Below are 21,870 nucleotides of genomic sequence, written 5' to 3' on the forward strand. Positions count from 1 at the left end.
AGGATATTGTACTATTAAAGAACACTTGTATTGTGTATGTTTTGATGCTTTAACATGTGTTTTAGCCATCTGCACAACATTTGACAAAGTTTGTTACTGTACAATCCAGCATCTAGTGATCACTAAATGTATGAGGAGCTAATTGTGCTACCTCTTTCTGGCCATCTCAGAATTCTATGTATTTCTGTTAAGTGTTCTTTCATGTTGTTGTAGGCTGACTAAAAGAATTCAAGGATTGTATCATTGGTACCTATTTTGAAGACTATAGGAAAAAATACCTTACAGTTTTCTTTATTCTGGACTTTAATTCTCTGGGTTTCTAACAGTGTAATCCTGTAGTATTGATTGTAGAATATGTTGACTTTATCTTCATAAACAAACAAAACAGGTGTCAATTTAAAATGAGGATGATACAAAATGATGGGAAGTAACAACTTAATCAGAATATGAGTGGGAACTACAATAATGTAATCTAAAATCCTGGGTCTGGAATAAAATTTCTGTAGTCAAGTGTTTCCACTTACCTGAGTTTTGATGAAGGTGGTATGAAAAACACTATTAGTCACTTGATTCCTTCTGTAGAAGATCTCAAGGACCGATTTTCTTGTTTTCTGGGGCAAGGACAGAGCATAATAAATAGAAATGGATTGCAGCAGTCGTGTATAACTCTAGGTTGTAACACTTGAAGAAAAAATGGTAAAACTAAGTGTTGCTGATAGCTATAGTGTGTAGTTCAGTGTATTTATCATTGCTATCTAAATGTGTCCTGTAATTGTCCAGGGGCCATTTCCGTGAATAAATACATTCTATTCATGGAACAGAAATAGTGTTCTGAATAATTTCTCAGTTTTTACCAGACACATTCATGAAAATTTGCTTTGTCTTTTTGTTGTTAGAGTTGCAGTAGTGTCCAAGTCTTTTGAAGGAAAAACTGATCGGACGGAAGACTGGTATGGAACACAATACAAGCAAGAAGCAATTTCTGATGAAGTTATCAAGGCATGTTAAAACATTTAATGTATTCCACTATCTCCAAGTGAAAGACAGTGGTAAATCTTAGTTTTCCCTTAATTTTCCCCTTGGGGAAGTTAAAAAACAAACAAACAAACCTGAAATCCACTCTGTGTATAGTACCAAAAAAAATGCAATGAGTCTGTTTAACATTATGAGAACTAAGAATCTTATGTTGCTATTTACATTTAAATTCCTGCTTGGGAACATGTCACTTCATTTAGCTTGACCATACCTATGTTCTTGATTTACAGTTTTTTTGCTTAAGCATTTAGTGTGGTACTTTCACTTAAAGTTTGTAGTAGCAGAAAAGTGTGTTTGTTTTTTTTCTTTCTTCTGTCATCCCTCTGAACACTTCATCCTACTGATAGCCTACCTTGTTCCCTGGATTTTTCTGTTTTTTTCCTGTTACCTTGCTAGTATTTACATACAAGCTAATGGAATGTATTCCTCAGTCTTCTGTTACAGCAGAAAAAGCAATAAGTGTATGTAATACATGTATACATACATACAGTATATATGTATGTTATATATATTCTTTAAGCGGAAATTCTTCTTAGCCTCATCATTCTTCCTATTTGTCTAGAAATGGCAAAATGCTGACCTGAATGGGAAATTCAAGCTCCCAATGAAGAATGAGTTCATTCCTACTAACTTTGAGATTTTGCCATTGGAAAAAGATGCAACACAGTACCCTGCCCTTGTCAAGGTAAGGTTATTAGTATCTGTTATGTCTGTTTGCTAACCTACAGCAAAGTTAGCAGTTAGGTTTGCAGTGTGTGTTTAAAATAGAAGACATATCATATTTCTGAGCATAATTAAAATAATAGATGTCTTCTAGGTACTGCTAGACAGAAAGTCCTTTCGTACTAAACTTTGGATTGTGGCTACTTGGGTTCCTATGAAAAAGAATCTTCAAACAACTTGAACTCTATTGTCCTTTTGAAAGTGTGTTAAAATTTAATAGAAATAGTATTAAAACTGTTTATCCAGCAGAAGGTTGACTGCCCATCTTGTATTTTTTGAGCAGTGTTTAGTAAATTGAGGGTGCAGACAAGGCTATCAGTTTGTAATTGTGCATGAGGGAAGCTTGCAATTGCATGGAGAGAGACAGAAAGATGTAAGCATAAATAAATATAACTCCTCATTCTCCTGGAAGCATCATTTAATAATCTCGATTTGTTCAGTAAATCTCAGTATTTGAAAAATAAAGAACTACTTCATGCTACTGGCATTTGCTTGTCTTTGCTAATAATGCTCATCTCTGCTCTGGGCTTAGTTGGAGGATAAATAGGAAAAGCCTCGTCAGTCATGTGTTGTGCTTCAGTTTGAATACTAAATTAATTCAGAAACACTTTTTGCACATTGGATTAATATAAGTCTACTTTAGTGCAAAGACATCCTTCAGGAAAACGTATTTGTTCTGCACAGGGCACTTTAGGCATAAACTTGAAGCACTATTATTAACAGAGGAGGACTTTGAGCTTATGTTAATATTCTTCCTGAACTGAAACCCTAAACCACAGCAGGGACAAATACTCCAGCTCTAGTAAGTAGCACTAATTGGTTTGCTACAGAACTTGATGGTCCTTCAGTGTCTCTGTGGCAACTAGGCAATTGATTTGCACAAAAGCTTTGCTTTCATTACTTTAGAAATGTATTTGCTGTTGTTTTTTCCTTTGCCTTTAGAATACTTTCTGAGGAGGAGTGTTTTTAATCTTCTGTAACTGATAAAATAGCTATGTCATATATTTTGCCTACATCTCTTTTATTTTGTCACCAGCTGTTTGTCTGTGCTGTTTTCCTTCTCTGGTCGTTGGCATTTGTCTGACCCCATAGCAAATCATTACAAGAACTGAATCAGTAGAGATATGCTATTGCATCAAGTCTCCAGTACTGTAGTCAGTTTATGTAATATGTGTTCTAAATTGAGTAATAGTCATTTAATAGAAAAAATATTTGTCAGAGAGGTAAGCTGTAATGTGGCTGCTTAGTATGAGTAGAATGTTCTGTGCTGTGCTGTAAGGTACGGGACTTAGTTCTTTGAAGTAGAAAGGAGAAGGAAAATACCATGGCCGATCTCTGACAAGCAAAGAACATCTGCTCAAAAATATGACAAAGAAATATTTTTATACTTAAAAAACAAAAACAAGCAAAAGAAACCCACAAAACCAAAAACCAAACAAAAAATCTTCTAATGAATGTGGCAGTTATAGAAAAGATGTTGGGGAGACAAAGCTAGAACAATGTATTTCATAATGTTTGTGGGAGAAAAAAGGAATAGGGGAGGTTCTGATTCTTTTTTTCTGCTGTGAGATTAGTTTAAATGTTTTTGGTGATCTTCTAATTTCTGTCTAGTTTAACTACTCTCTATAAAAAGTTTCTTTTCTTTTTTTTTTTTTTTAAATTACCGTTGCTACTTTAAAGCAATGTGCTGTAAGTTAATCATTTCTACCAGGAGCATTAAATATACAATTATACCCCTTGTATAAAACATGCATCAGTGTGCTGCTGTAATCTCCTTGGTGCTGTCCCCATGATGGCACATCTTAATGTCTGCAGCAGCAGTTTTCTTTGAGTGTTCGTGCTCTGGAGCTGTTGTTCCCAGGATGACCATAAGCTCGTTCACAGCGCTGTGGCTGTGTTACTGCATGTGGAGGTGCTTCATGGTTAAGAGATTCTCTATAAGGAGTGATGGATGTATATGCCACCTGACATAGAAAAGGTGTGAATTTAAGGAGACAACAGTAACTTCTGAAGTAATTGACTTAAAAAAAAATTGTTAAATGTATTACAGTTAGAAGTTAGGTGACTTAACCTCTTTTCTTGACACAGGACACTGCTATGAGCAAACTGTGGTTCAAGCAAGATGACAAATTTTTTTTGCCAAAGGCCTGTCTCAACTTTGAATTTTTCAGGTATGCAATGTTAAATAATTAACAAAAAATTATCTCGGAAAATGTCTTGCTTGTTGTGAATCTGCATTGCGGTGATAAAAACTCTTCCATGTACTGTAACTTTAAAGTGGTTGTCCTGACTTGGTGTACTGTGCAGTGAGAGTGAGACAGCAGGAAGGCTCGTGTGAGTTATGCAGCAGCTGTGTAGCAAGCAGTTGGAGGCACTCCATCTGTATTAAAAGGAAAGATTTATCTAACAATGCTTTAGAAGAAATTTTGTTTGCTATACCTAAAATATGTCTGTAGTAACACCTGCATGGAGTTTTGCAGTACAACTTTCAAAGAACAGTCACGGTTATTTTTTTGCACTGATGACTAAATTAGCAATGTCCAAAGATAATTTTCTGTCTAAAATTCTATTCTGATATTTTTTATAATATTTGAATTCTGTTTTCACTTGCATAATGCTGTCCAGGATGAAATTCGAAGTGTTCATTTGTAGGTTTTTGTTTAATTTGCACCAATAACCATTTGTTTGGGTGAACACCTCTGCATTATCAGTGAGTGCATGATTCTTGCTTCAATATGCATGGTCAAGTGCTTTAATGTTAAGTCTGATCTTGCATTACCCTTCTTTTTAATTAACATGAAAACAACAGAGCTTCCCGGTGCTCTGGATGGTTTGGAGTAATAATTTCTAACTTTTGAATTTAATGTACAACTTTACTGCTGTCCTCAGAGTGTTGCAATTTCTGTGCTGGATTTTAGAAGGTGAAAATTATTTCAGAATCTCTCGTCCTGTGGCCTGATATTGCTGGAGCTGCTATTGTATGGGCTCTGGTAGATTCTCATAGATGAGCTGCTGAATCCTTGTTCTGAGTAATGCTAATTTTTTTTTTCTACATCACATTGACAGAATTTTATACTGAGGGTTTTTTTTCGGAGTGTTAGAACTAGTGCTAGGAGCATTGGGGTGTGTAGGCATTTCCTCTTTCATTTTACTTTTCAAACTACAGCACAGACATTTTGGTTGTTTTGACCTTGATGTGTCAGGACACGGAAGATCAAGATTGTGTCTGCTTCTGTTTTATCCAGGGAACAAGAAATGCAATAATTTGCCACTTCTGTTCACACCTGGTGGATTTCCACTGGACTATGTGTGGCCAAAATCCTAAATAGAAATAGGATTTTATAGATGGAGGCTGAGTTTGTATGTATTTTAAAAAATTTCAAATGAGCTGTGAAGGATTCAATTTCTAAAGCAGTTTTTGACAGATTAAAAGATAATAGCAGATTTTATGGAGAGCACGCAAGGGTGTAAGTATGTGCACATATTCAGAGTATGGTGACAGCTTTTCCCAGTTAGACTTGTACTTTTGTCTCGCACCACAGACGGCATCTGTAGGGTAGGAAAAACAAGGGAGATTTCTACTGCCTATCAACCCTGATTGTCTGAGATCACTGGAAGAATTCCTGACTCAGACGTTCCAGCCATGACTGCTGTGTGGATTTTTGTTGTTGTTGTTAAGATAAAGTTGATGAGGGTGACTTCTCCCTCAGATGTATAAGTCCATCAGGGACTGTCTGAATATATGAATCTCTTGAAGCTGCCATGTTTGAAAACTGAAAATCCTAAGGTAGGGGCACTGTGCAAGGCTTGTATTAAAGAAACAAAATAGTGAAATCCTTCAATGTGGGATTAAGGAGGATAAAAAGCTTTTGCTTTCATGTGAATTATGAGTTGAGAACTCAATGAGTACCCCTTTTTACAAAGATGCAAAGCAATGTTATGTGCTTTGAAAACCTTCTAAAGGTTGCACATCCATCTCTCTGAAACATGAGAAATGATGTTAAAATACAACGCTAATTATATTTGACCTACTTAAGCATATGTACTACCTTCTAGTTTAAGAAATATTTTAAGTAATTTGAATGCCTTTGATTAAAACCTGTAGTTCATAAGATGGTTTACACTTCACTCTTGATACTGGTTATGTCACGTGCAGCTTGTTGAAACAGGAAAAAGACTGAAGATTTTTTTCAATCACTCTGTGATTGTGGGGTTTTCTTCCTGGAGTCCAGTAAAAAAAAGAAGTCGGTAGACTAAGAATAAGCATTTATTTACGAAGTTATCAGTAATAAAAAACAACTACTATAATTGTTATAATTGTTTTCTGTTATTTTTCTCTGAGCAGCTAACTATTTAGTAGTCCTCATTGGTTTTTAATTTCCCTGTTGGCCGTAGCCAACTAATAGAAAAGATTATAATGAGTTTGTAGGGGGATATAACATAGGATTATCCTATGTCTTGCTTTGAATTCAGTCTTAATTAAAACAAACGAACAAACAAAAAACTAAAAAAAAAATAAATAAAATAGCCCCTGTATTAATTGGATTGGCATCATTGGGCACAGAAAAATTGCTCAGTTTGAAAAACTTATTTTAGGGAGAAAGCAAATAAAAAAGTCCTGTTTTTCTACTGACATTAACTTCAGTTATTGAAACCCAAACCCCGAATAATTAAAACAGTATTAGTAAAACAGTGTAGCCTGCATCTTAAAGTTATCAGCAGGTACAGTGCTGGTGATGTAATTTGTCTTTGCTTTATTTTGGTCATACTGGTGTATTACAAACACCCAGTCCTGACAGCAATTGGGTTTTGATACTGCAGGTTATTTTTGGTAACTTGGTAATGAATTTACATGTACTTAAGAAGCTTAAGAAAAAAACACCCAACTAATAAGTTGTATTGACTTTGCAAATCTTTAGACACCTCGGGTATTTAACAAGCATCAGTACCGTTTAAATATGATTTGAGTCTTTGAGTTGCATTTCTTTTTGAGAAATGTGTAACAGTAGTGTATATGTGATCAGATTCAAATCAAAAGTAGATTTGTATGGCTGTTGATATTAATAAAATGTCACAAAGAATTACAGTGATGTAAAAGTGGGTATGCAAAACTTCTTTCTTGAGTACTGCAAATTGCTAATTTCTGTAATAACCGGTTTGTTTTCTGCTAAAAGTGTTAATATTAAAAGCATTAAACAAATTAATGTTCAGTATGTAGGTTTTCATTTTGATCTGTTAAATAATAACATTCATTCAGACAGTGTTTATTTTACTCGTGGTGAGTTCTGACGTGCAGCAAAATAAATATAACATATCTTGATTTATCAGCCCATGTAGAAGAATATTTCTGTAATCTTCAAGGTATTTAGCATCACTAAGTGAGCTAAGTAGTTATTTTCAGGCATATTGATATTTGGCTTCAAAATAGGAAACCTTCATAATGGGATCCCTCAGCATATTTGCAGTAAATATCACTTCCTTCAGATCAAATTTAAAAAGGCCAAAAGAAAATGAGAAGTAATTTTAAACTGCATGTTTTACTTTCAACACTTTCTTCCAGCCCATTTGCTTACGTGGATCCCTTGCATTGTAACATGGCCTATTTATACCTTGAACTACTCAAAGACTCCCTCAACGAGTATGCATATGCAGCAGAACTAGCTGGCTTGAACTATGATCTCCAAAATACCATCTATGGGATGTATGTAAGTACCCAAATCAAGGAAGAGATTAGAGACCTAAAACTACTTCCACTCATCAACATTTTGATATTGATTTGGTGGAAGAACTTTTATTTAAAAACAGCTTTTCCATTGTGGGTCTAAGGCTGTTACTCCTTTTGATCTTAATTATCAACCATCTTTTCTTTGATTTGAATTTTAAGTTGAATTTTGTTCAAAGTCTACGACAATCTTTCCATTCATATTAAGCAAATTTTCTTTTTCTTTGTCATTCATGAAATACATTAGTTGTAAGATTTCTTACTCCATCTAAAAGAAAGTAAAAACCAACCTAATGCAAGCTTATATTTTTATTTTCAGTTTGCCAGATATCTCTTAAAAACTTTCTGACTGATGGGGTAGAAGACCCCCCTTTTCATGCTATTATATTAGTGATACACTTCAGCTTTTCTTTTCGAGAACTACTGATCATGAGGCTGCATATACATACTCTTCAGTCATGTTTCTTCATCCATTACTTTGTCACTGCTTGAGGTATCAAAGCATTTCTTTTGTTTTTCTTTTTGTTAGTCGCTACATTTATGCTGATCCTCTCCATTGCAACATGACATACCTGTTTATCAGGTTGTTGAAGGATGATTTAAAAGAGTATACATATGCAGCACGCCTCTCAGGTTTGGTCTATGGCATTGCATCAGGAATGAATGCAATACTTGTAAGTAAGAAAGAAACACAGGAGGAAATGAAACAGCTTGTGAATTGTTGAGCTTGGAGAAAACATTTAACTTCTGCGTTTCTAAATGAGATGGTTAATGTTTTTTTCCCTGGCATATATATGAAGAATTAAAGGCAAAGCAAAACAATGCATTTTAATCAGTGCTGAATGACCTCTTTGAGATTGCAGTGTCTTGTGAACACGTGTGCAGTGCAGCTGTTGCATTCTAGTTCACATTTTACTTGCTTGCATGGTAATCTTGAGAATACTATTGCTAGTTTCTATATGAAAAGATTAAAGTTTCTGAATGAGCCTTAGCTCTTCAGATTTTGTCATAATCCTCTAATTCTGCTGCAGTAAAATGGATGGCGCATGTGCTCATTAGAATTCAGTGCTGGACATTTTAGGCTTTGCTTTAGTACACAATTTATTATATGTTTTATAAGGTATTTTCAAGTGCTGACTATATTTACTTGAGAAATAATGATGATCTGATAAGTGGTTATTTCTTACTTATCTTCACCTCTGAGATTTATGGAAGGAGGTTTAAATAGTCTCCCTTGAAGTTCTATTAAGTGCTTTTGTTGGCCATCGTTACATAACAAGATTTATTTTGAAATTTCTTATATTATTTTCAAAATCGTCTTTGTAAGAGAGTATATTGTCCTTGTATTTTCTGTATGAAAAAAGCACTGTGTTTTTATCCCTGCAATTTCTTTTTTTAGCCAACACAAATCTAATATCTCATTTCCTGGTAGCATTCGCTTGAACTTCAAACATGATTATCTGTTCTGTCTCAAAGCTTGCTGATGCTTCATGGTCGGGTGTGTGTGTTGATCTTTCTTCATTTTTAGTCACTGTTTGGAATTATACAGTTAGTTTAAATGTGAGTTTTATTTATTTATTTTGGAGAGGGACTTTTTATTCTCCTTCTGTAATTTTTTTTTTTATTATTATTATTTTAAATTTTAAAATGCTAAAATCAGCAACTCCATTTTGATACAGGGAAATTTCCAGTATTATTTTTATATCACGAGAGGTCTTTGTATTCAATATGTGTATCTGTACTGTGTTGGTAACTTTAAGCAAGGTTACAGGCTACTGAGAATAATCAGCATTATTTTTATAAAACATAGTCATCATGCTAATCTAGGATGTCAACCTCTTGCTGTAAATCCATTTATGATAGCTCTTTCTTCATATTACACGCGTTTCTGCAACTGCAGAAGAAAAGCTTTTTCCTACTGGAAAGCAGGAATTGACCTGCATGTTGTTTAGTTTTACCCTAATAATAATGCAGTACTAATTAGACTATCTTTCCTACATACCAAATCTTGATGTCCTTTTTTTTTTTTCTTCTTCTTTTTTTTTCTTTTTTACCTGCAAGGTCTTCTAAAGCCCTTTTCACTGGGCAAAACTTGCTTTGCCTTGATGGAATCACACAGTAATTTGTGTTTTATTTTTGTATTGTAATGACCTAACTTACTTCATTTATGCTTTTCAGAAAATTTCTATGATCAGATCTATAGCTCAGCACTGTTTTTTTATTATAAATGGCATAGTCCTTGGCAGTACCTCCTTTCTAGGACTACTGCTTAATTCTACTTACATAAAATGTCTTGTTGCTCAAAACTATAAACATGAAACAGGATTAAATGTAGACTGGGGACAATTGCAGAAGGCTGTGAATCTAACTTCTTTACTGGCATGCTAAACCTGGAGTAAAACCACTTCAGTACTCTGAGCTTGTTGTTTACTAACTGAATTCAATACTTATAAATGCTAAGGATCTTTATTTTGAGAACAACTTGGTTACGTCATCTAGTTTTACATGGATTCTCTGCATTCATAACTCTTGCACAAATACACAAAATTTTGTTGTTCATTGAGTCATGTGAAATTCAGTAGTTGTTTTCTTTTTTATATTATGCATTTAAAGCTAATTATGCATTTTTTCCATAGCTCTCTGTGAAAGGTTATAATGACAAGCAGCATATCTTGCTCAAGAAGATCATTGAGAAAATGGCTACTTTTGAGATCGATGAAAAAAGATTTGAAATTATCAAGGAAGCGGTAAGATACATGAAAAATTTACACCTTAGAATAATTTAACATTTGACTTGAAGTGTAATCTTGAGGGTTAATTATCCATCTAGTCCAAGTTAAATTTTGTCTGACTGGGACTCTGGAAGCTTTTTGGGTTTTTTTTTGGTTTTTTTTGTATCTGCAAGTTTCCCATTGTATCTGTATTACATTCTTAAGTTAAAATAGCTCTTGAATCTACTTCCAGTCAGTCTTCCTTGCAGTTTACTAAGAGATTGCAGCTTGCTTTGATAAGAGTAGAAATCAATAAGGAGAAAAAAAATAAAATAATCATGTATTGTTTTACAATTTAGAAAGTCTCCAATTTGATCTTGACATAGGATGAAGGGGGGAGGGGAGGTGTTGAGAAGATCTGCAATATTTCTTCTCCCTAGAGGTGAAGAGGAGCTCTGCTCCTGGCTCAAGACCATTTAGTGCAAAAGTAATCAGTTGTTTAAATACATGTTGTCTTCTGGAAACTGATCTTCCTAAATTTAATGACTAATCTCTGTACATTTGAATATAAATTAGAAGGTTTTAACTGGTATGACAAATGTAAAGCTAAAACGAGTCCACTCCCAACAACAACAAACAAACTGGGTCTGAGAGTGATCTGTTTGGGGTGATTTTCTTTTAGTTCGAGTTGTTTCTCTCTGTCTTTACAGTTCACTTAAGCTATATGTCTGTATTTATGCATGTTTTGTAGACTTCATTGTATGATTTGTATAAAATAACGACAGATTAGATAGGCAACAGATTTTTTTTTCTGTTTGGAGCAGAAAGGGATGGATCCTCACTAACTTAACAGTTGCTCTTTCTCACCCATGTGATCTGACATGAGCTACTTTTCTCCTGTAATGGATATGATGTGCTAATTAGCATCTCTGATTTTCAACTTGCTGAAACTATTAGTTTCTTCTTGCAATTCTTCTTATGGAGAAAAAAGGTTTTGTTTGTTTTGCAAAGGTGCAAGTGTACTGGGAAAATTCCTTTGGAGTGGACTCGCTGATTATTCTCTTATAATGCTTTTATCTAAGCTAAGAATGCAATGAATTTCTCAGATGAATCTGCATTTTCCCTCGGCTGGAATGGTTAGAAAAAAACCTTGTCTCCTAGTCAGTTTTTTTTTTTGTTTTTTTGTTTTTAAATCATAGAATGTGTAGTTCCTACTTACATCAACTTCATCTTGGTGTTTATTTAGGATTAGTCTACAACAATTCAACTTGCAGCCATTAATTTGATGGAGAAGTTTGGTTTAATTGTACCATAAGCAATGTTTACAATAACTGCTTAATCTGTAGCCTCATGATATTACCTTATTACTAAAATGACTTAAACCAATTTTAAAACCACGCTAACAGGCAAAAGAAAGTTGTTGGCATTCAAAAAGTACTTATTTGATGATACACAAAGTTGGAAGTACAGAGTTGATATTTCATGTGTAGGACTGGAGCTCGTTAATTTGAATTTATAATTGTTTTGTTTCAGTACATGAGATCACTTAACAACTTCAGGGCTGAACAGCCTCACCAGCATGCAATGTATTATCTTCGACTCCTGATGACAGAAGTTGCTTGGACCAAAGATGAATTGAAGGAAGCTCTTGATGGTAATGTTCTTCCAATTTTAGAGGTGTTTTTTTGTTGTTGTTTTTAATTTTTTTTTCTCTTATGGAAGATGCCCTCCAGTTTCTGGAATGTTGAATAGGTCATGCAAATGGCTGTGCAAAGGTACAAACTCAGTTTGATCTTACTCTGCCATTAATCTGATGCAGCTTCTTGCAAATGCTAAGGTACCCCACTGACTTTGTGGATGTGAGCCTGTGTGATTTTAATATTAGCTGAATAACCCTTACCTATATCTTATTGTGTCATAACAAAAGGCCATTACTGGGCTTGTTTGCAAAATATTTTGTAATACCTCATCAAAATACACTGAGATGCTGTTTTCAAGAAGAACATCTGGCTTTCGTATTTATTTGAGGAGGTTGATTCAGAATACACATTCTTATCAGACTGGCACATTCTGCCTGAAGTTCTAATGCTTGACATTGCTTCAATATATGCCTGAAGCCAGCTGCACAGAGGTGCATGAGTTTTTCCACAGGATTGCTCCAAGATAGAAATGCAGATGTTTAGCTGTATGGTCTCTTGAATGATTGCAGGCACCTTAGAGATTGTGAAGTCCATGTGAAAGCTGATGCCAGTTTTCATGGCAGTGAGTTCAGCCTAATGACTGCTGAATTTCAAAGCCAAACAAATGTTCTGTTCCTTTTCTAAGTCATCTTTATAAAAATTGATTTTACTCGATTCAGCATAAGAGTGGTTAAAAATGGAATGCCGGACTGGAATGATGTCTGTTTAGCACTGCAGGAGATATGCTTGAAATACAGGGAATGATGTGTAATTTTATTTTCCTGACATCCTCTTTCCTTCAAAGCAACTCATCTTTTTTTTTTTTTTTTTGTCTATAGAACTACTTATTTGGAGTGCAAGTAAAGATTAGGATTATGCAAAAATAAAAGGACCAATTGCTTTTTTGAAGGTTTTGTTATGCACATTTAAGATAAAAAGGAGCAGGGGTTCATGTAGAATTGGGGAATTAACAATGTATTTGTGGACTTTAGGAAGAACATCTCATCCACTCATCCAATCCTCTCTCTCTTATTCCGCTGATTCTGTATGTTGATGTATTTTGATTTATATATGAAAACAAAGGTAGGCTAACATAAAACGTGTGTGTGTGTACTCTGGGATATATTGCAAAAATATTTTTCTTGTGTATTATTTATTGCAAGGATAGCATCAAAACACTGTTTCAGTTGGTCATTTTTTTATCAAGATGGTAAACGTACAGTGTGTTTATCAAACATTATAAATTACATTTTTCTTGTTTAGTTAATAGCTTAGGCTTTATTTTGCAACATCACCTAAATGATTGCTATTATTTTCTCTGGAGAATGAATGTTTTCTTGGAATGATTGGAAAGAAGACTTCAGAAGGCTCTTTTTTTCCCTTCTCTTTTTGGAATCTGGGTCAGACAATATGTGAATTCTAAGCAAAGCAAGCCATATGATGAGCACTGCTATTTAGATGTGGAAGCTTTCCAGTGTTGCATTTATAAGCAGAGATTCAGTTGTTTGTTGTTTTTTTTTTATGGCAGTGACTTTTTGCTCCTCTAAGAAATATACTACACCTAGTAATGAGTTAGGTAACTTCTTAATGTAAAAATGCATGTAATTGATTTAACTGTCCTCATATCCATTCTAGATGTCACTCTTCCCCGCCTCAAGGCCTTTATATCTCAACTGTTGTCACGGTTACACATTGAAGCTCTTCTCCATGGCAATATAACAAAACAGGTTGGTGTGATACTTTCTTTAAGAGCACAGTTTTTATTTAAAAGTAGCATTAAAAATGAAAGGCTAGTTTAACTTTCTCAGACCTTAAAGCAGCTTTGTCAAATATGATTACATAATTTGATTTTGTACTTTTTATCTTTATGGGACTATCATGGTGTCATTTTTTCCACTTCAGAATTATTAGGCTGAGTACTGCCCTTGTATTGCTCTTGGAAATTTAATAAAAAACAGCTTATTTTGAAGTCTGTGTTGGATGTTATTTCTGTAATGTGATCAAGCTGCATAAAGAATGATGTACTATAGATCCTGCTATTCCATTTATAAGTACCAGGCTAACTAACAAAGCTTCAAGAATCCATGATTCTGCTAAATGAATTGCTTTGTACAAAGCATTTCCATGAGCAATGTTAGCCCATGGAAAATAACCATGTTATGTCTTTGGGAGTAAAAAACAGAAAATGTTTGTTTTATCTTCAACAAAAATAGTTACAGTTGTACTTGTATAGGAAATTTAACCAAATATTTGAAAGTATGTACAAAACCAACACCCGATACCTTTCTTGTATGTAAAACATACACATATTTACATTCTATCCTTGGAAGGCTGGCACAGCGGTATTTCTCATAAGATGTTTCAATAGCTCTATGATGTTTCACCAACAGGAGACGTTAAAAGCACTGCTAGTGACTGCTGAATGCAGGTAGCATTTGGTTAATAATGAGGGGAAAAAATAGAGCTTTTTTTTCCTTCCTGATTTTTACACACTTGTATATGGAAGTTCAGTTCTTGTGTTTTTTCTTCAAGGCTGCACTAGGAATTATGCAAATGGTTGAGGACACTCTTATTGAGCACGCTCATACAAAACCACTCCTTCCCAGTCAGCTTGTGAGATACAGAGAAGTGCAACTTCCTGACAGTAAGTTAAATGATTTACTTAGAAATTTTTGATGCACATAAAATCAAGGCTGTTGGTCTGCTAATGGTGTTTTAAGATGAATAATACTCTGTTGCTTGGAGTTTGTTTCAAAACCAGATTAATTTCAAATTATTTTAAACTGCAGATGTAGTAAATTAGGATGTGGTTTTGTTATGCAAGTAAAGTTATACTCAAATGTATATATATTTTTTTTCTGGTTTATTTGATTTGATTATTAATCCATGTGCATAAGTTGACCTTCAGTCCTAATTCACTCTGTATGCTTTATGGAAATAAGATTTCTCTCTCACACTGTCTATTACATGCAATGTACATATCTGAGTCAGCATCATTGTTTGACCACTTTTAGGAATTAATTGAACATTCAGTGAAGGATTGTCCAAAAAACACTTACTTATTCAGAAAAATAAAAGCTTTACACAAGTATATATTCTTTATTTCTGATATATTTTCTTTTGGTCTTAGTGCTTTTATGATTTTACCTCCTTTGTGTGGAAGATGTTACATTTAAGAGATGAGCTTCAAGGAATTCTTGGGAGCTATACAGGAATGATGACAGTTTTGGCTATGCAGCCAAAGTCAATTACCCATAGCTGATCAGCAGCCTGTGGAAACCACCATATAACTGAAGGAAATGGTTGTTATTAAATATGTAATTATTTTTAATGTTCACAAAACATTTATGAAGTTTGTCTTTAGAAACTACATTCAAGGTAGTGCAGTTTTGGAACTCCAGTTCCAAAAATACTTGCTTGAGAAGCAGCAAGCTTCAAGCTACTTTCTGATGTGTTCAAGCTACATTATATTGATGTATTAAGATAGTCTTTTCTTTGCCTGTTTCTCAAAAGATGTGCATGATCTGTTAGTGGAAATTCTGCTTTAAAACTCCTAAACCATTTATTTTAATTGGATTCCACAAATGATAGACCATTTTTAATACTGGACAATAGAAAAAAAAAAACATGCTTTTAAAGTAAACAGTAGCTGTTTACTGTAATCTAACTGTTTTATCTTCCTCTTTTAGAGGGATGGTTTGTGTATCAACAGAGAAATGAAGTACATAACAATTGTGGCATTGAAATATATTACCAGACAGATATGCAGAGCACTTCTGAGAATATGTTTTTGGAGCTCTTTTGTCAAATTATCTCAGAACCATGCTTCAATACCCTGCGCACTAAGGAGCAATTAGGTAAGTATTCCCATAGTGATTATTGTCTGGATAGACCCAGGCGAGCATATTCACGCACTTGCATGAAACATGATGAGGTGTTTTTTCCCTGTTCAGTGAATGCCATTTAAAGGACACATGGTAAATGCAAATCATTTCAACTGCGATGACTCAAAGGAATGTTACTGTTCACACATTCTAAACTGAGAATAAGCAAGCCTAATTCTTAAGATAAGTCTTAAATATCTGAAATCATCCCTAGTTTAAAATCAACAACAGAACAACTGTGCAGATTTAATTTTTTTACCAGAAGGAGAAAAGATCAATTCCTAAATTTTAGATTTTGTTAAAGAATCAGCAGCAATTTAGTCTTTTCTGCTTCTGATCCTATTTCCAAGTGTGTCTGAGGATTTACAACCTCTAGCTCAAGAATACAGCTGCATGGGTAATGGTAAGCTGCAATACTAATGAAGTCCTAAATGCACTTCAGGCATGTTAAGAATACAGCTGTCCACTACGAAGAATAAACAGTCATTACCTGAATCAGTAAGACTGAATACTAGTCAGGCTCTTCCATAACACAGAACGACAAGGACATGCATAACAGTTTGCAGGACTGAAATATTAATAAGTAGGTTTTAAAGACATCAGGTCTTTAGGGTTGTTTTGTTTTGGTTTGTTTGTTTGTTTTAGTTTTTTATTTGTTATTTTTCAAAGGTGAGAGGCAGAGGGATGTTTCAGTATAATGACTGAATGGAAAAGGAACATCAGTACCATTACAGTGTTATGAATTACCACGGAGATCAGGCAAGATGAGACTTCTTGTGAGCTGCTAGAAGAGTCACCCACATCGTATCAATCTAGACATCTCTTGAAAATAGGGCAGGACCCAAATGGTTTAACCGGCTGGTAATGGTGCTGTTATGGGTCTCATCTTCATAGTATGACAGATGTGTAACATTCTCAAACAAGCTAGAGAGAGCACCTAAATTGAAGAAGCTTCACGTTTGGATGGAAGGTCGTGATCAGAAAATTAGTAAGAATGGTTCTCTATTGTCATCCAGTGTTACTTAGTATTTAAAATGCTCTTGATGATAGAAGAGTTTAGGCTTACTAAATCTTCAGATTACTAAGATGGGAGAAGAGGCAAGTGTGTGGGAAGACAGAATGAGAATTCAAACTTAGTTTGACATTTTGGAAACATGGCTTGAATACAGATAAGATGCAATTTGATGGGAACATTTGGCAAGAATAATCAACAGCTCAGACACAAGATTGAAAACAACTGGCTAGGTAGCCAGTAGAAAACAATCACTCGGTTACCGTGGATCAGATGCAGAACATACATGAGCAGTGTCAAGCTGCTCTCTAAAAGAAACACTGGGAAAGATTAAAAAAAAAAAAAAAAAGAGCTTTCAAGATTCACAGTATTTCTGTGCTCTTCAGATAAGGATGTCCAGTTTTGACACACAGAATCAAGGAATTATTTGAGAGGTATAAAACAATATCTATAGGACTACTGAAATGTGACAGATTTATTACAAGAACTGGAGTAAAACTTGTCTGAGCCTTTCCTAAGGAACATAAGCTAAAGCTACAAGTAGAAATAAGAGGAATAGTTTCTTTCTATCGAGTTGTTAAGATACAAGAAATAGTGCAAAGTGAATTCAGATTAGACTTTATGGAAAAATAGTAAGTTCCTGTTGTTGAGTCCATTTAAGCACTATAGTACAACTTGATTACCCAATACTGATGACAGAATTTCTTTTGTTCTTTGTTAGTCTGTTTCATTTCTTTCACATCCCTATCAAAACTACCATGTTTGGCATACATACTTAATGCTTGAACAAGGGACTTCTTTAAATCTGTTACTATTCTTGTTTTGCTAAGGTTACATTGTGTTCAGTGGTCCTCGTCGGGCGAACGGCATACAGGGTCTGCGATTTATTATCCAATCAGAAAAGCCACCACATTATTTAGAAAGCAGAGTTGAAGCATTCTTAAAGACTATGGAGAAATGTATAGAAGATATGACAGAAGAGGCCTTCCAAAAACACATCCAAGCTTTAGCAATTCGTCGTCTAGACAAACCAAAGAAGCTGTCTGCAGAGTGTGCTAAATACTGGGGAGAAATAATTTCTCAGCAGTATAACTTTGACAGAGGTAAGAAAGATTATAATTCCCTTAAATTTCAATGCTGTAGTTTAGATCCATTTCTAGTCTTTGCTTAATTTCTTTATTTTTTGTGATTTCAGTCCTGTAGGTTACATTTCTTGATTATGACCTGAGGAAAGTGCCTCATTTGTGCAGCCTATGCTCTCACATCAGTAGAGCCTTTAGTAATAGAGGATAATCCTGCTCCCTGATGTTTACTATATGATGGAAACAACAAGTATTTCATTGACTTTCTGTTCTTTCTTTTAATCCTCTGTGAGATGAGGAGTAGGTCAAGGATTGGAAGAGGTTTGAATGCAAGTGTTGATTTTGTATAAGCTTCAATTTCTTTCTGTGATGTTCAAACACCTGTATTACATCTGTGCCTAGTATTTGACTGAGATGCCTTCAAATGCACTTTGACATTCCTGGCAGTGTAGACATTAATACAAATCTTATTTGCATTGTGCATCTGCGTTGTGAGAGTGAGACGAAATCATTGACAGTGGCAACAACAGTCTTCCTTGCCAACACACGACCTGTCTCATCTTAGAGTAGGCATGGTAGAAGCATGAATTATTTTTTTTAAGCCACAGAGCTTGGATGGTTATAAGCTTCTACAAGGTTGATTGAAATCCAGCTCTTGCTGTTCTTACTGAAAAAGGTAATGGATAGGAGTTTTAAATCTAGTTTTTGTTTTTTTCACTATATACTTGCTAAAATGTCTTCTATGAAGAAAGAAAAATCAACACTTAAATGATTTTAGTTTCTTAACTTAAAAAAAACCACAACCTACAGATTTAGATGTAGATCAGCCTTTCTTTCATCACATTTTCGTGTCTCAACTCTTATTTAAAGCTATAATTTTCCATCTCCAATGCATAATATGCTGCCTACATAAGACTCACCCTGTATCGTGACTTTCTCTTTTGCTTTAAATGTGGAGTGTCAGCCTTTCATAGCAAGTAGTCTTTTTTTGTAGACCAACTGAACTGTTGTAATAATGAAACATTTCAAGTTGTTGTCTGGCTTGGTTTTGAGAGAATGAGATACTGACAAGATTTCATGGCTGAGTCTAAGAACTGAAAACTTAAACCCTTTGAGTACATTTTGTATCTGATGAAATAATTCATTTTTTTTCTCTGCTTTAAGTCTTGCTGTTTTTATCCTACTTGGATTCATCTTCTCTCTCTAGAATTTCTTACTGCTAACTGGAGCTATATCTTTCACATCTAAATTCCACTAAACTTACTATTCCTCTTGAGTTTTATATCTTTAATTCCCTTCTGCCCGCTGGGGATTTGATTTCATTAAGTGCTTCTCAAGTGACTAGATTTGTCAAATCAGAAATGCGTATTCCAGCCTTAAGAAGTGAAAAAGTTTTTTAGGTTTTAACATCATTATTACTTCTACTGTTTTACATGAGATTTTAGAATATTCTGTCATCATCGTGTTTTGATGATATTTTAATTACCTCCCTTTAGAACTTCATCTGAACTTCTTTCAGCGTGCTTTACCAACTTATTAGCTGCGTATTCTTTTACACACATTTCTTTCTTGACCTATCTGCAAATCCTAACAAATGTAAGCATACCTACAGTAAAAACTCTCATCTTCGAGTGATATTAAATTATTAGTTTATTACAACTGATTTTATGTAATCTGATGTAGCTACTGAGATGCACGTACCATCAAATATCTGAAAGGTGATTGTTCCTTAAGAAATATGATGTAGGCTGTCACTGTTCTTCATGTGTATTTGAAAAAAATCATGCCATCTTTCCTAATTGTTAATAAAAACTCTGCAGTCTGCATTAGAAATACATAACCCTGATTTGGAGATGACAGAAAAGTAGACACATTTTTTTTAGCTTCTGAATAATATACAATGCAATCAGTATTCTTCAAGCAGTTTTTTTTTTTGTTTTTTTTTTTATTAAGTCCATTCACAATGGATGTTAGTTGAAGTATAATTTTCTTCCAATCTTCCATTGACACTTCTGGTGGTACAAGTGTTAGCTTTTAAGTTAAGAATGAAAAGCATAGCACTTGCAGTTAATTACAGGAAAGAATAAATACTTGGGATTAGTGTGCTAATGACCAGCTGTGATTTGCAGACTTGTTCTAATTTTTACTATTGTGCAGATAACATTGAAGTTGCGTATCTCAAGACCCTGACCAAGGATGATATCATACAGTTCTACAAGGTAAGTTAGTCATGTAGCTGAATACTATTTGGAAAGAGATGTCATTCAAAATTGTTTCCCTTCTGTAATCTATCTATGTTTATCCATTTCATGGCCAGGGTCATTCTTGCATTATCTTTTATTTGTATTAGAGATCCAATCTTACTGATCTAAACTGATTGCTACTTCAATGACACAGTGAACCCTAATGTGTTTTTCACAGTATGGTAGCATGAGTGAAGATACGCAGCAAAGTAAACTTAGCAAATGAGATTTCAGTAGCTTGATAACTTCAGCATGTTTGCATGTGCTGTGTTTGTGGGATCTGATACTTTTTTACTTACAGTAATGCTCAGTAAATGATTAACCAGTACTCCAGAGTAGAAATGTCTAGATTAGTGAGCTAGTCCTGCTATGATTAATAACTGTGCTCAGGGGTACTAAGCTTACTTACTTCTGAAAGTTTGCTAGGATTTTAGGTGGTATTCCTGATACTTTGGTAGTTTATAGCTGAATTTGTTACTTCTGGGGTTTCTGTTTTGAAGGCTTTCAGTCCCAGGCAGTACATGAATTTTGTAAATAACTTGATTCTAAAATGATTAAATGTACAGGTTGCCTTTAATATTTTAAGGGACATCTTAAAATTCACCCTCATATTAGAGCTTAAATTAATATGTAAATAATGTCATTCTTTTAGACATTCTGTTCATATGTCTGTGACTGATACTTTTCACAAATGTAATAATTGATATTGTTTACTCTAGGTGTTGTTGGCAATTGATGCTCCCAGAAGACACAAGGTTTCAGTACATGTCCTTGCAAGGGAAATGGATTCTTGTAAGTACTGTGCTGAATATAGTATTTAATCAGTTTGTGTTGAAGCAAGTCATAGTTAAAAATACTCTTGTCATGTTATATAAATGTACTTCCAGAAAAATTCAGCTTTGGAGATTACATGCCTTGAAGAAGAAAAAATATTTCTTCTTTAGATTTTCTTCACATACGTGCTTCAGATTTTCTAGTTGACATCTGTGGACAAGTTCTTCAGCCATCATAAAGTATATCAATATCATTAAATAGAACTTCTTTACAAAACAAAATATTTTGAAGCACGCTTAAAACCCCAAAGTTAGAATTTGCAGTTGTCAATAAAATGATTGCTTTCCTTGCAATCAGAAAATGTCCTTAATTCGTTATTCAAGCACTCTAAAAGAAAAAGCAAAAATAAAGTAACCCTCCAGGAATGCCAGAATGGAAAAAAAACAGACAAACAAAAAACCACTGCCTCAGCATGTGTTCTCAAGTAAAATCAAGGAATAATCTGCTTGTATTACTGAAGGTAATTATGAGTATAAAAACAAAATCTTCAGAAAATCTTATTTATAGTTACCTGAAAATCACTGTCCTGTGTTTTATGTCTTGATGTGTCCAATTCGCTATGTGAAAGGCACTGATTGAGTTGTGGTTCTGAATTAATTTTGATGATGTTAAATAGGCCCTGTTGTTGGAGAATTTCCATGCCAAAATGATGTGAACTTGGCACCAGCACCACCACTACCACAGGTAAAAAGAAACAACACATAAAATCCCAGTCTTTCTTTAATAAAGTGCAGAATTTTTGGATAAGTTTACAGGGAGAGAATACAAACTTCTTGACATTTATACTTTTGCAGGTTGATTTTCTTTCTTTCTTTCTTTNTTTTTTTTTCTTTCTTTTTTACGTGTGCACGGTTACCTTTAATAACAGGCTTCTATAGTTTTTTTTTTAAAACAGTCTGTGCTATTAACTTTGTTTCTTCTGTTCAGTTGAAATGAAAACTAATA

At 34.3% G+C, this 21,870-nt stretch overlaps 1 protein-coding gene across 4 annotated transcripts in view; it reads left to right on the forward strand.

Annotated features, from left to right (window-relative positions):
* The window catches only part of IDE (insulin degrading enzyme), a 55,774-nt gene that overhangs the window by 24,367 nt on the left and 9,537 nt on the right, over positions 1-21,870 (forward strand). For 3 of the 4 annotated variants that reach the window (XM_032445423.1, XM_015866935.1, XM_015866932.2), the window contains 13 exons: positions 897-999; positions 1,598-1,720; positions 3,847-3,929; positions 7,319-7,463; positions 10,117-10,227; positions 11,725-11,845; positions 13,506-13,597; positions 14,403-14,514; positions 15,560-15,727; positions 17,597-17,869; positions 20,006-20,067; positions 20,811-20,883; positions 21,542-21,609. In XM_032445423.1, the coding sequence (XP_032301314.1) occupies positions 897-999; positions 1,598-1,720; positions 3,847-3,929; positions 7,319-7,463; positions 10,117-10,227; positions 11,725-11,845; positions 13,506-13,597; positions 14,403-14,514; positions 15,560-15,727; positions 17,597-17,869; positions 20,006-20,067; positions 20,811-20,883; positions 21,542-21,609 (1,534 nt within the window). Of the gene's footprint in view, positions 1-896; positions 1,000-1,597; positions 1,721-3,846; positions 3,930-7,318; positions 7,464-8,009; positions 8,155-10,116; positions 10,228-11,724; positions 11,846-13,505; positions 13,598-14,402; positions 14,515-15,559; positions 15,728-17,596; positions 17,870-20,005; positions 20,068-20,810; positions 20,884-21,541; positions 21,610-21,870 lie in introns of all 4 variants that reach the window. The other variant, XM_015866934.2, reaches the window with a different exon arrangement.

The sequence above is a fragment of the Coturnix japonica genome, chromosome 6, assembly GCF_001577835.2.
Source record: "Coturnix japonica isolate 7356 chromosome 6, Coturnix japonica 2.1, whole genome shotgun sequence".
Lineage (NCBI taxonomy): Eukaryota > Metazoa > Chordata > Aves > Galliformes > Phasianidae > Coturnix > Coturnix japonica.